Source organism: Erpetoichthys calabaricus, chromosome 1, assembly GCF_900747795.2.
Source record: "Erpetoichthys calabaricus chromosome 1, fErpCal1.3, whole genome shotgun sequence".
NCBI lineage: Eukaryota > Metazoa > Chordata > Cladistia > Polypteriformes > Polypteridae > Erpetoichthys > Erpetoichthys calabaricus.
In genome coordinates this window covers 172,766,733-172,781,421 of record NC_041394.2, presented here as the reverse complement: position 1 = coordinate 172,781,421, position 14,689 = coordinate 172,766,733, and the positions used below count along the sequence as shown (strand labels likewise).

Here is a 14,689-nt window from a genome sequence, read left to right as displayed (position 1 = left end):
AGTTTGGAAAATAGTAATTATAGAGTAAGTATATATAACATGACAGTCACAAACGGTCATTTCATCCAACTTGGGATTTTACTATTATTTCACATTTGTTATACTTTTGTATATTAATTTCTCCTGTATGGTTAGTGCTATGCCACACCTTAGTTGAAGTAGTCTCCATCTGCATTGTTCCATTCTAAGAAATGTGCAACTTGCAGTATACATTTCCCAAATTCTGTTAGAACATCAAAGTTGGTTTTTCATTGTGTTATAAACACCAATAGCTTTACCTATTTAGATTGATAACATAACATAAACCTTGCATGTATTTGGAGCTAGTCTTTCATTCACAAAGTGAGGGTAAAAAGCCTGCTCTTTTTATTACATCCAATTCTTGCTTTCATTACTTGTAGTCCTAGTTGTCTTAAGCCACGCATGGAAATAACAATAGAGTTAACAATACAGTCGCATTAATAATTTCAGTATCCGCAACAACAGAGCTAGTGACGGAATAGCTTCTTTATGAGGGTTTCTCAGCAAAACATAATCTTGCACTACAAGTTCAACTCAATATTCAAGGATATCTCAGAGTGAAGTTATGGCAGCTAAATGGCCACAGCCTGGTTTTAGTTGTCATCTTGGTTTCCAGAAAACCACTCATATGGATTGCAGCCAGAATTAAATGGTGAGGATCAATAGCTGGTGTTTATCAAACTATGCTATAGCCACAGTCTGCACCACTGATTCATGTGGTATTGTACTTGAATTTCCTGTTTGTAAAGGGCTTATTGTAGTGTCATTACTTTGTAATGTTTGCATTTTAAATGGGATGGAGCTGAGAGAGTCGAATATCCAATATATATACATGTAATTTCAGTGACTGGTGTTACAAAAGGCTTGTGCAAAAATTATTCGAACCTATGTAACATCTTTCCTAATGGCATTATCAAATGTGTGCACTGTAGCTATTACATTGCCATTATTTCAGTGTAAGTAGCCTGTAGAGTTCACCTTTGGAGTATATCTTGCTGCATAGTGGAGTGTCATTTTAATTAAAGTAGAAGTAAATAGGTCCATATATATCTTCTTTCCTTCACATATGGTTCAGAAGATTGTGGAGATATGTGGTTGTTTGTAAATTAGGCTGACTGGCTAGCACTTTAAACAACCATCAAGCTTTGAATGTTTCCTCAAAGTCTAAGATGAAAATACATAAGGCTAATTGAAACTCTTGGGTGTGCTTTTATGTAAATTTGAAAGTTGAGTATTTGATTAACCTTCTAGTAATTTGTATCTCCCCTTTAGTTTAAATTAAGGACGCAATCCTTGTGTACTCAATATGCATTTCTCATGCTGAAACATAATTCTTTAATAAATGAGCTGCAAAAGTATTCTCTAAAATTAAAATTGAGTTACGTAGACAATGAGGACAGTAGTAGTAATATTGAAACTGTGTGTTCATTACTTGTATTACTTGTTTTTTTTAACAGGCAACGCACATCTACTTCAGTAGTTGGTGAAAGCAAGAGCTCTGTGAACAAGCAAGGTGTATGAACAGATTATACAGTCCAATGCTTTAATAAAGAGGTAGGAGCAGTATACAAATACACTGATTGATTGTATATTTGTTAGGAAATCCTGTCTGTAAGTATATTATTAGTTTGATATTCTGCCTCTTTTAGATCAAGAGGAGTACAACCACTGGGGAAAAATAAGAAATGAATTTGAAATCTAGAAGTAATGAAGGGATCGATATAAAGTAAACATAATTAGTATACTGCTGGAACTAATACTCATTAAAGTGCATTGAATTAGTGGTGCAGTGCAGTTTGTGGCAATATTTTCAGTGACTTATTGTAACAGAGCAACTCATTAATCATCTGTTGATTGGCAGTTAAAGTGAGAATCTCAGAGACTGATTGAACTTAATTTGCCATTCTCTGCCTCTCTTTTCTTCGCCCCTTTAGGGACATGGAGTACATTTTGCATTAAAGCCTATCAGAATTGGCAATGTCCACTTTGTCCTGCAAAGCTAAATATAATGACACTAAGATAACCCAGAAAAATCTGTAAATTATCTACTAGAGTCTTGGAATCTTCCAAAAAACCATGCATGTGGAATAGTTCAATAGTAATAAGACATGCATGGTAGTGTTTTATGAATATATTTGTTTCATGGTGTGAACAGTTTGGCAATAAAACATATTCTATTGCTGAATTCCTTGTATAATACATTAATTTGTTTGCCATTAGGCAGTGTTATTCCTGTTAAGAAAAAGTAAAACAAAATGTCATTAACAAAAAATAATACAGTAAAACCTTGGATTGCGAGTAACTTAGTCTGCAAGCGTTTTGCAAGACAAGCTAAAATTAATAAATTTTAACTTGATAAACAAGTAAGGTCTTACAATACGAGTAGTACGTATACGCTTTGTCTGATGAGCATCACGTGATTACAATGTGATCTCACTGCAGGATTGTGGGTAATCGTCTCCCATGCTCGGTCCTCAGTCGGCGTGCCTCACTCATATAGTCAACATCTGTACGAGCGTATACTGTTTACTATAGCATTGTGACCACGTGTGGGTGCTGCAGCGTGCGAGTCCCTGTCATGCACCCCAAAACACGAGGCTGAGTCTCAGTACTTTAGCAAAACCAGCTTTATTCAGCTTGAAACAGGAACAGCACAGTTATTTATTGTAGCGGAATCTACGACTCTCCTATATACAGACACAGAGTCAGACAGGGTCGTTACCAGGTTAGTGGCCAAATTATACTGTGCCATTGCATTTATAATGTTCTTTGCATCGCCCATTGACGGCAGGTGCTTATAGCGTGACCACGATCTTTCGATTTGCTTTTATGGTGAACTAACTACAGTGCTGGGAACCTGTGGTTGCTTCTGGACGCTCTTCCGCATGTCGCCCCCGTTGGAGAGGAATCCCAAGAGAGTTTAGAACCTTACAGTGCATAAAACATTTCTTTATATTTTGTGTCCTCTTCAGGCAAAAGCAACTGTCATTGGATAGGTTTCCTTGTTAAAGTCGCAAAAAAGAAAAAGATTCCAGTGCGCCAACAGATAGCATGGATTCCGTTAGAGTGAAAGTCGTCCTGCACAATAACCCTCCTCCTCCTTCTCCTCTCCTATCTCTCATCTCCCTCACACCAGCCACGATTCTTTTCAGACTTAAACTGCAGTTAATTTGTTTTACGTATTTTTACTTTAGATTTTGTATTAATCATTTTATATGAATAATTTTTGGGTTGTAGAACGAATCATCTGAATTTCAATATTTCTTATTGGGAAATTCGCTTTGACATTTACGAGTGCTTTGGATTACAAGCACGTTTCTGGAACGAATTATGCTCGCAAACTGAGGCACCACTGTATATATTTTAAGAATCAAAATGGCGTGCTGTGTGCAGTGATCTTACTGCTCACAAAGGAAATCTTTAAAATAGCAAAGTGTTTTTGAAATTAAATATCAATTTGCTTATAACTGTTGCAGTTTAGAGTAATAAATAACATCAGAGCATACCTGCTATTTGATTCTGTTTTTTTTTTTTTTTGGAGTATACTAAAAACGTTGAACTGTCACATTATCAGGAGACAACCGAGTTTTTATGCTTTAAGTTGATAGGTACAACATGAATGATACACAGTTTGAGAAATATAAATCTATGTTTTACACTTGTCTACACGCACACAGTTTTTCATATTTGGTGTGACAAAATCTAAAAATTGTTGAAAAACTAAAACTAATAAAATTTTTAAAAAAATACAAAATGACAAAACACAAACTAAATGAAAACTAAGAAAGACTAAAAATTAAAAAAATGGGGGATAAACTAAAACTAAGTAAAAAATCTAACTAAAAAATCTTACTAGAAAAACGCTGCCTTTAGGTGTGGTAATATTTTGCACTTTTCTTTCTAGTATAAGTATTATTTTCTGTGTATCTGATTTAAATACACAACAAGTATGTAGTGCCAATATGAACCATATAAGATGATGGCTGTAATCAATCAATTCCTAAACCTGCTTCATACTGAGCAGAGTTGTGGGAAGGCTAGAACCCATTCCAGTATGCATTGGGCACCAGTCCATCACAGGATGAACACACACACACTAGTGCCAATATAGAATCACCTGTCCATCTAATCCAATTGTCTTTGGACCGTAGAAGAAACTGGGAATACCTGGAGCAAACCCACGTAAACACAGGTAGAACATGCAAAATTCATAGGAGTTTATCTACTTTATCACACGTGAAGACCTCAGAGAAATGAGACTGGGTTTAGAGCATTCGCCATTTCACTGTCTGTGTTTTTTAAATTCCCCTTTGCTATTCGTCATGCACTTCAGCTCCTCCTTGACTGTTCTTTTACTACTAAAATAAGAATTTCTTTGGGTTTTCTTTCACCTTATCTGATATAGTCCTCTCTATAACTGCCTTTTGGCCTCCCTAGTATTCTCCTTAGTGATTGCCCTGCCCTCATGTTCTCATATGCCCTGTGATTCAGATTGGAGTTATTAATCTCATATGCCTTATACAGCTGTTTTTTCCTTTGCGCTTTCAACTTTTTTAATTTATCTGTTTTGTTTTATTTCTTACTAGTTCCAAATTTAGGTATGTACTTGTACTGTATTAATTATAAAATGTTTTAAAACTGTTCCACTGCTCCGTGACTGTCTCCACACTTAAAAGTTTATCCCAATCTATCCTCTTAGACTTTGCCCCATCTCCTCAAAATTTACCTTACCAAAGTTAAACTTACCAGTTTTAGCCTTTGTATCTACACTCATCCAAAAAACCTGAACTGCATTATATTATGATCACTTGATCTAAAAGTTGAATCACCTCTACACCCTCAATTCTATCTTGATTATTTCAAAATACTAAATCAGGACAGGCTTCCCCCCTGCATTGGTACTTCAACATTCTGTGTTAAAAAAGGTCACTAATTACTTTCGAAAATATTGCTCTTGTTCTCTGCTATTTTTAGGTTATCCCCATTAATATTCAGCTAGTTAAAACTCCCTCCGACTATAATATCCCCATGTAAACTTGCCTTTTTAATATTACTAAAGAGATGTCCAAAAAATGTTGAAATTGCTGTCTGCATTGAGTGGTCTATAACACACTCATAAAATAAGGCCTCTTTCCCTAATGCTTCATAGGCAAAGCCACACCTCCTCACTAAGATGAGGCTCATCGTTCAACTAAAGAGGACTTGCTTTTAAATTCCGTTTCACATGTACAGCACCCTTTATGCTCTGCCTATCCTTCCTAAAAATGTGTGTCCTTCTGTTATACTCAACCCCATTATATAGCCAGGTTTCTGTTATTGGATATAATTCATAATTATGCACCGGTACAACTCACTTGTTTTATAGCTATTTTAATGTGTTACTCATTTTACTTTTGCATTAAAATGTAGGGTTAGAATCTATATATATATATTAATTCTCTAAGCCGCCGCTAGAGTGGGCAAGACACCCATGAAAGCACGCAGGAAGGAGACACGCCCACCAACTCTAAGACCATTGGATACGACGAAAACTCGCAGAGCCACGCCCACCAACTCGGACGCGAAACCTCGGAAAACACGCCGTCATTTCTGTTTGTCTGTGCTACAGTCCACATGCAGCTCTGAGCCATGTTGACTTTTCGGTTACGACGCACGACCACGTGCAACATCGCAAACTGTTTTACTCGCTACATACAGCAATTCGCATCCGCGACAAACATGCATCTTCTAGATGGTCCTGCAGGAACACGGAAAACGTTTCCCGCCCACCAACACTCTTTATTCTCTGGCTCGCGTCCACCGCATCCACGACAAACATGTGTCTTCTTAGATGGTCCTGCAGGAACATGGAAAACGTTTCCCCGCCCACCAACACTCCTTAATTCCCCAGCCCGCGTCCACCCTCGCTCTCTAGGCATTCCCACTGCTGCTCATGTGCCCGGACGCAACAACTCACCGACCACCCCGTAAGTCGCTTTCATCTGTGCTAGGAGTCCACATGCACCTCTGAGCCACGTTGACTTTTCATTATTCTTTTCGGTTATGACGCACGCACCACCATCGCAAACTGTTTTACATGCCATGGTCTTAGAGTTGGTGGGCGGGTCTCCGTGAGTTGCTCTTGCGAGCGGGCACATGACCAGGCGGTGTGTATGCTTTGAGAATGAGGGTGGACGCGACAGGACCATGTAAGAAGAGGCATGTTTGTCGTGGATGTGAATTGCTGAATGCAGCGTCTAAAAACAGTTTGCGAGGGGTATCCCATGGGATCCTTAAAACAATTCTTTAAAACTGAGGTTAAAAACACAATGAAGGAAGCAGTCTTTAAAAACCCAATAAGCCCTGTGCCTCTCTTTCATTAGCGTCTCACCTGCTTCACTGATGCAGGCCCTGCAACAGTCGAGACGCTCTCTCAGCAGCTGACCTTCTCTGTGCCTGACTCCACTATAGGCTGCAACAAAATTATGAAAGTACGGGCGCATTTTTTTCACATAAGCTGTGTGTGTGGGTGGGTTGGTGTTAGTTAATTAGTTACTCGAAGGATTTCAAGATTTAATACGCACAAGCGGTAACACTGCAAAAACATCCCAAACCAGAAAAGACGGCTGGCAAAAAGTGGCCGACAAATTAAACACGTGTGCATTGTACTTACTGAAAGCAGCGTTACGGATTTTGCAAATGTTCATTTTTTTCCCTCTGCTTAAAAAACATTTAAAAAGCGGCGTGATTATGTGGCATAGTATTGGTATGCAGCGTGTAAAACAGTTTGTCTGTCGCGGATAATTTGCCTTTTACTATTACACAAAGACAATTTCCTGTTAATACTTCGTTACATTGATATAGCGGTGTTCTCAGTATTCAAAGCGCTATCCACACAGGGAGGAACCGAGAAGCGAAACCACAATCTTCCACAGTCTCCTTACTGCAAAGCAGCAGCACTACTACAGCGCCACAAGGCAGTTAAAGAATACACCGGGCTCGATTTTGTTTTCACTTCTGTTTACAGAGATCGGGTCATAGATAGCATTGTTGCAATGTTACTTTTCTTGGTGGCTTATTACATTACGGATGTTTCACATGTTCATTTTTTCCCCTGTGCTTAAAAGACATTAACAAAGTGTTTCTCAACTGTGACTCCGGAACATCTCAGTATGCAAGCTATATTATGCGTCAACAACGAAGACTCGCTACACCTTAATCTACAAGTACTGACACTTATCCCTACCGACGAAGTAACTTTCACCAGCGTGGCCTTCTTCGTCACAGACGATCCCGCTTTCAGTCACGGACAATTATATGTTGCTCTCTCCAGAGGTCTATCTTTTCATTCACTCACAGTGGTATCCACAAACCCACCCCATTTGGACAACTGTGTCGTTCAGGAAGTGTTCACCCATCAATACATAATTATGCGGCGTATGCTACGCCGCGGGTTGGGTAGTTTACATTATTGAACTTTTATTTTTTATTTTATAAAACTATTGTTTGTTCCCTCATGCATAGTTCTAGACTAATCCTCAACTAACCTATACGTACACCTTCCCAACATATTGGTACCCCTCCGGTTTAGACGTAACCCGTCACAGCAGAACAAGTCCTGTCTGCTCCAAAAGGAGTCCAAATGTCCCATTAACCTATACCCTTTAACCCAACACCAAGATCTGAGCCTTATAATCCCCTAAGTCTTTCATGGACTGGTACGTGGCACAGGCAGAACTTCAGAGGAGACTATCTTGTCATTTCTTCTCCTCAGCCTGGCACCAAACTCTCTAAATTTGTATTGCAGAACTGACAGATTACCCTTATGTATGTCATTTGTTCCAACATGGACAATGACAATTGGATCCACCCCTGCTTTAGCTAAGAGCCTATCAACCCTTCAATGGAGGCATTCCACTTGTGCAACCAGAAGGCATCACACCATGTGCGACTCTTGTCTCTTTGGAGAAAACCAGCACATTAATCCCCCTAATGATTGAGTCTGTGATAAGAGGTCTGTGGCGCAGTACAGTTTTAAAATAATCGCGTCTCAGAAAATGTGGGCTTTAATTGAGTGCAGGTGTACATGAACACGCTTCTCCCCAGGGTTGATTGGGGTGTTTTAGCTACATGCACAAAGGTCAGCAGAGCAATTAGGTGCCTCATTCACACCTCAGAGATAGCAGCGTATCACACCTGTGCCCAATCGGGGTAAATAAGAGGAGCCTGCAAGCGACAAGGGGAGGATCAGACCAGAGAAAGGAATGGAGGTTAAAGAATAGAATGGAAAGAGAAGGGCAGGAATGGTTAGAGCCAGTGCAAGACAACGAGGAAGCAGGTGGACAGGGAAGGAGCATGCATTTGACACTCAAGGCTCCTGCAGACATCAAGGGTCTGATGGTGGGTGTAGGAGCAGGATTGAGAGGTGCCCCATGGAATGTCAAGGGATTGGCAGCAAGGACACGGGCCAGGGTTAAAGGTTGTCTGTGTCTGCTGGTTGACTTCTCCGTAGCTCAGATTGTGTTTTAAGAACATGATTTTACTGCCCAGGGTCATTAACCTAATTTTTAAGGATTATTTTTTGACTTGTTTTTAACCTCCACGTTCACCTAGTTTTATGGGATTATTTATTTATTTAATGAAGACTTTGTTGCACTGCACTTTTTAACACTTATTTTATTTTGATTGTAGTAAAAGAACTTGAAATTTTTTTTGCACCAACTCCTTGCTGAATGTGTGTGTTCTCATTTGCCTGTCTTGTCTTAGTTCATGACTATGAACGGGATTGGGTTTAAGAGGCTCCCAGACATAACAAGGGAAAGTGGAGCTGACCCTGACCATCTCAGATTCCCCAACTATCACTGCTGCTCTCTTTCTGGGAACTGGTTTTGAGGTGGCCCGTTGGATTGCACTGGCATCATTATTAAAATTTGACTTTAGATTACTAAACCTGCTCAACTTTTTTTTAATTAAAAGTAAATGATTTAACTTAAATGGTAAAGCTAAAAAAAGTAAGTGAAAGAAATTAAAGAACTGCTACAGTTATTTGACATCTTCTGACACCTTAAGCTCCTGTAATATTCTCCCCCTTGACCATCTGTTTTGTCTTTCTATGACATTAACTTTTCTTTGTCTGTTCTCCTAATTTTGTGCTCTTCTTCCTCACTTAAAAGCTCTCCACCCACACCATTTGTATTCCTTCGTATTAATGAACCCTTACACTGTTGCTGTCTTAACTGCTCTACTTTCTTGATTACTAAGAACTGTTCAATCTAGAAAAAACTTACTGACAATCCACTGATTTTTTTAAAATTTCTTACTGTCTTGTCTGCTCCTACAGCCTGCTTGTGCCTAATCAGTGCATTAACTCTAGGCGCCTGCCTACGTACCACTGAGCCCTTCACTTTACTGGTTTGAAGTCAGCCCTCACCCACTGAACAAATGTTATTTATGTTACTTAAAACTTTTTGTCATTACAATGCCAGTTATTTACTTATACTGCTGCTTACTGCCCTGCCTCACCACGTACCTTTTCCTAACGATCACCCTATCACTCAGCTCCTTTTGCTCTTGTGCAGGTGAAAAAAAAATCCATTCCAAAGGGGAAAAACCTTTAAAAAATTCTTGCACAATTCCTTGGTGGCAATTTAAAGCAAAGTTTTTAGGGGCAAAATGTATTTATTTTAATTAACTTTCACACCACAGACAACACAAGAACTCTCAGCTGCTTGTTTTCATTTGCAAGCTATACTTTAACTGTATTGTTTATATGAGAGTTAGGTTACCAATTTGTAGCACCTTATGTGTACAGTCTTACCTGCACATGGACAGCTACCTCAAGCAAGGAGACTTGCCAGCTTTGCACAAGCAGACCGAGTGGTTGCCTTCTGACCGGAGTTGTACCTGTGCCAATCACCAAAGCAGGTGCATGCCCACCGTGCTGCTTTCTATTAAAGTAGTCTCTTCTCATTTGCCAACCCCTGTGGGAATATGGCAATTACCCACACCAGGTGCTCTTAAACAGTATACCTTGACCTAAATCATTTTTTTAAAGCAAAATTAATAAAAGCGTAGTAAAACTGATGGTAGCAGAAGTTAGAAAAAAAGACTTAAAAAGTTAGGAAATGTATTTGAAAAAGTGTCTTATTAAAAATGCTTATGTAGAAAATAAAGGTGATGAAAGAGGAGTCTTCAGGTTTGGGTACAGAGTTCCTTCAGATTGCTGTTCAGTCCACAGAGGTCTGCCCAGTTTCTATTGGGTCCTTTTTTGTTGCACCCTTCTTTGCTTCCCTCACTTTTCTGTCTCCTTCTCCATGTGTTTTTTTTTTTTTTTTCCTCTCTGTGCACAATTTAACGGCTTCACATCATGTCACATTAACAATCATTACTGAAGACTTGGGAAGCATACATGCTTGAACAGATTTGTGGCAGATGAAATTTAATGTAAGTAAACATCAAGTATTATATATAGGAAGTAAAAATGTTAATTTTATATACACAATGGGAGGTCTGAAACTTGAAAGAATTTCTTATACAAAGGATTTAGTTGTCTTAGTGAACTTCAGATATATACACATTCACTATATGTGTGTTTATATTAAAATGTAAAAAGACACATAAAAAGATTTATTAAATATTTTTCTTCAAAACCATATGTGATATACATCTCATGTCAATATAACCAATTTAACACTCATATACCTTATTCCTCATATACATCTGCTCCGCTAAGAACCGTAGTAGTTCAATTGTGTGTTTTGCAGTTGATAAATAAAGTCTATGTATTGGCACACGCTTACTGATTATAAAACTGCATAAACATTTAATTTCTGGCAAAATCCTGACTGGTAATACTTCAGCAAGTAGATTACTGGAAATTGTCATCTATGCAAGATGAATGGTAGTTTTAGCAGGGCCAAGAGTTTTGACCACGTTGGACCAATAGCATGGAAAGCTAGCGATCAAGGAGAAATTGGGCGGTCATAGGGGTACTGTGTACAGTATTTTTTATTTAGTTTTTTTTTTTTTTTCCTTCCCATTTATTTTGCATACCCCACTTCCTAATTGTATGCAGTTTGCATTCCCTGATTACAACATGAAAGGGAATGAACACACTACTAGTAGCACTTGCCAGGTAGTATAAAATATTCTAAACTATTTTGATAGGCACACAAATTACAAATCTTTACATATAATGTGGTATTAACCACCTGATTAAACAAATGTGGGGTGGAATGACTAATGCAAAGATTTGTGTTTGCATGTTTCACACTTGGATTTTTGTCAGTTTTTAAAATATATAAAACTTCTTACACAAATATTTAAATATCTTTTTCATTATCTATTCTAAATAGATAAAAACAAAATATTCCTCTGTTCTATTAGTAACCTCATTCTGGGAACATTTTAACTATAAATTTGGTTGGTTTTTCAGATATTTGAGATATCTTCAACATGTGAATTACAGCTGTCCCTGTTTCTTTATTTTGGCCTGCTGGCCTATTCCTGTGTATTCTTATCTCTAGATTCAAGAGATTTGAATTAAATTATAAATTTAGTTACTTTCACCCATCTGCTAATCCAGTGTTTCCCAACCTTTTTGAGCCACGGCACGTATTTCACATTAGAAAAATCACAAGGCACACCACCAAACAAAAATGTCACAAAAAGTATATTTATTGAAATATAATGAAAATCTAGTCTCAATTTATTCAATTTACGTACTTAGTGTGAAACCTGGGCCTGTTTAGTTGAACACAAAGCTGATATTCTTGCAGAAATTGAAGAAAGACACACACGAAGATCTTCCTCAACAGCTTTGAGTCTCTCTCTTTTTTTTCGTCTTTATAGCAGTCATGCTTGAAAAGCCCACCTTGCATAGATAGGTTGTGGAGAAAGGGAGCAGAACTGACATAGCTTTGTTTGCCAGAATGAAGAACTCCTTGGCAGCAGTTGGCCAAAAACTGTCCAAAGGTAGATCAGCAAAGCTCAGTTTTAGACCACGATTTTGTCTCCGTTCAGTTATTTCTTCCTGCTCCTGCAAAGTCGTGTCCTTTCCAACTGCAGTTGCTAGGACCTTCATCTGGGTCGGAATTTTCTCCAGGACCCAGGTCAGACTGACTACTTTTTCTTTTCAAATATTTATCCTTCGCTATTACCTGTGGCGTTGTCTCACTTGCAGCATGACGATGTACTTTCGTATTTCTTCTTCTGTTTTACTGGCGGTTGGCAACCCACTTAATTGGAGCAAGAAGTTGTATTGCCCTCTAGTGACAGGCAGAACAAACAGGCAGCCTTAGAGTACCAATCAGGTGAAATTAGATAATCTTCCACGGCACACCTGATGATTTCTCACGGCACATAAGTGGTTGGGAAACACTGTGCTAATCCAAGTTAGCTTTGTGAAGGAACGGTCAGCCAATGCCAGCAGGTGCTAGATAGGATGCAGATATCCATCGTGCCTTAATGTAAGGTATATTTCAACTGTCCCAAACTCTTGTGTCAGTTTTCAGTTCTCATTTGATTTTTTTTGTAGTCGAATCAGTAGAATGAGTTTTATAAGTTAGAATTTATATAATGCTTCAGAAGCATTTTAAAATTTTCTTATAAACTAAACCAGAATTATTGATTACAAGAATAGCTTAATCTTCATTTAATCCCTCCAAGAGTAGACGCTTTTAAAAAGCATCAGCATAAAAATAATTAATCAAGTAGTGAAAATGTCACAATTTATCTGTTGTCTAAGGCACAATTCTTTTTGTGCAAGTTTAAATACTGGAAACTTAATGTTTAATTGATTTCTGTTGTAGTAATAAATGGGGAGATTGATGGCTCTAAATATTGGGTTACATTGGCACGAAACTGCTGCAAAGCTGTAGGTGATGGGGGGCATAAATGCACAATGTTCAGAACAAGTGAACCAAGGAGTGGAAGCTAAAGGTGTTTTCACTAAATATTACTTAATGAAGTTTTCTTTCCTAAATGATATCCTTGCTTTTCACTTAAATATTTTTGGTTTCAAGATGATGATGAATCATGTCAGTAAACTCTTGATATTAACCATATGTTACCTTCAGATAAGCACCGAATGCGTTGATAAGTGTTGATTAAAAGGGGGGGGGGGGGATGTTATATGGGTACATACATAACTTTTTTTTGGTCATTTTTGTATTAACACCATTTAAGAATCGGGAATCAATAATGCATTGTTGCATCAATACAAATATAAGTATTGAGAGAATTAACTTTTTTCTGTCCTTGCCTATGTTGTTTGTACACCTCTCTGCCTTTGGTTTTTTCAAATACATCTAGATAAACAAAAGTATTGCTTTACTTTCCTAAAATCTATTTACTGTAATCTTCCCACAGAAACATAACTGGAGACCCAGGAAGACTGATGGAGTGATGCACGGCACCCAAATGAGCTTTGAGTTGACCGGTGCTTCAGAAGACACCTCAGTCTAACAGTCTGTTCAGGATTTTGAAGAAATTGTTAATAAAAGTAATACATGTCTGAGCTGATTAGTTATCTTTGTTTACAATTACTTATGGCTTCAATAATTTGTTCATGTGTATTACTTTCTGGTTCAGAATGGTTTGTTTCGGACGTTTTTAGTAACTTTAAACTCAGGTGCATTTAAAATGGTGGAACTTAAACTAAAGAGTGTTTTAAGTTTAGAAACCAGTTTACATAAATTGAATTTGCCTTTTTTCTTGTTGAATGTATTTGTAAATTGAGAATATAGAGCAATACCACACTGTATATATATTTTTTTACAAACTTTATTTTGTACAAACTAGCCAAAATCATTTATGTTAGAAGTATGGTTTTAAATAATTTGATTTATTTAAAACCTCTTTGTGTAAAAGAGAAGGTTCCAGTGGGGGAAAGTTTTAGGGCGGTGAAGAATTTATTTCAATGACCCTTTAGCTGTATTACATTGAACATTAAAGGTATACAGCCAAGTGAGAATTGGAACACTATTAATGCCTTCCTGAAAACAGCGGGTAGTATTATGTGTTTGACGTTTTTAAATTGAAAACTACGCCTTTTGAGTTAACTGTTTTGTTCTGTCTCATCTAGACCTCTTAAAACTGTATAAAGATTTGTATGTGTGCTTAGCTACTTCGTTTTTGAACACTAAACTAAATATTGAACATAAGTTTCTTTTTGTAGAGGTTGTCTACATATTGTTACGGGTAAATTAATATAGAAATGCACAGTGAAGTGTGTTTTGTTTGGCTGTTTCAGACAGTCCAGTACTATTTCCAGGATGCCTCCTTTACAGATCACACTTAGATGTTGCACTCTGGACTCCCAGAAATATTTAATAAAGTACATGAAGTACTATGATACGATATTAAAGGCTCTGTGGGTTTTTTGTCCTTGTTACTATTGTTCTATAATACCTTTTGGTTCTTTTAACCTTTCTAAGCCCTATGTAAAACTCATTTTTGTACTAAGTGTACTTAATTTCCATTGTGTCTGAGGAAATCTTTTTTTGAATTGACTTGGAATTCAATAATTGGTACATGGCTTCTCTTGTTAGTAAATATGAACAGTTGTTTTTCTTTTCTTAGGTGTGTTCGCAAGGAAATGCGTGAAGCACCTATTGCGATAGCTCATGTCTGCTCTGTTTGACTCCGTAGACCAATTTTGTTGAAATGTGCCACACGTTTTTCAAGGAAA

General features: G+C 37.7%; 1 protein-coding gene across 1 annotated transcript in view; it reads left to right on the top strand.

The window, feature by feature from the left end:
- The window catches only part of LOC114656855 (chromatin remodeling regulator CECR2), a 193,498-nt gene extending 179,149 nt beyond the window's left edge, over nucleotides 1-14,349 (top strand). Inside the window, 2 exon segments of the mRNA XM_028808445.2 lie at nucleotides 1,479-1,575; nucleotides 13,369-14,349. Of these exon segments, the coding sequence (XP_028664278.2) occupies nucleotides 1,479-1,542 (64 nt within the window). The 3' untranslated portion in view covers nucleotides 1,543-1,575; nucleotides 13,369-14,349.
- Nucleotides 14,350-14,689: the final 340 nt, after the last annotated feature.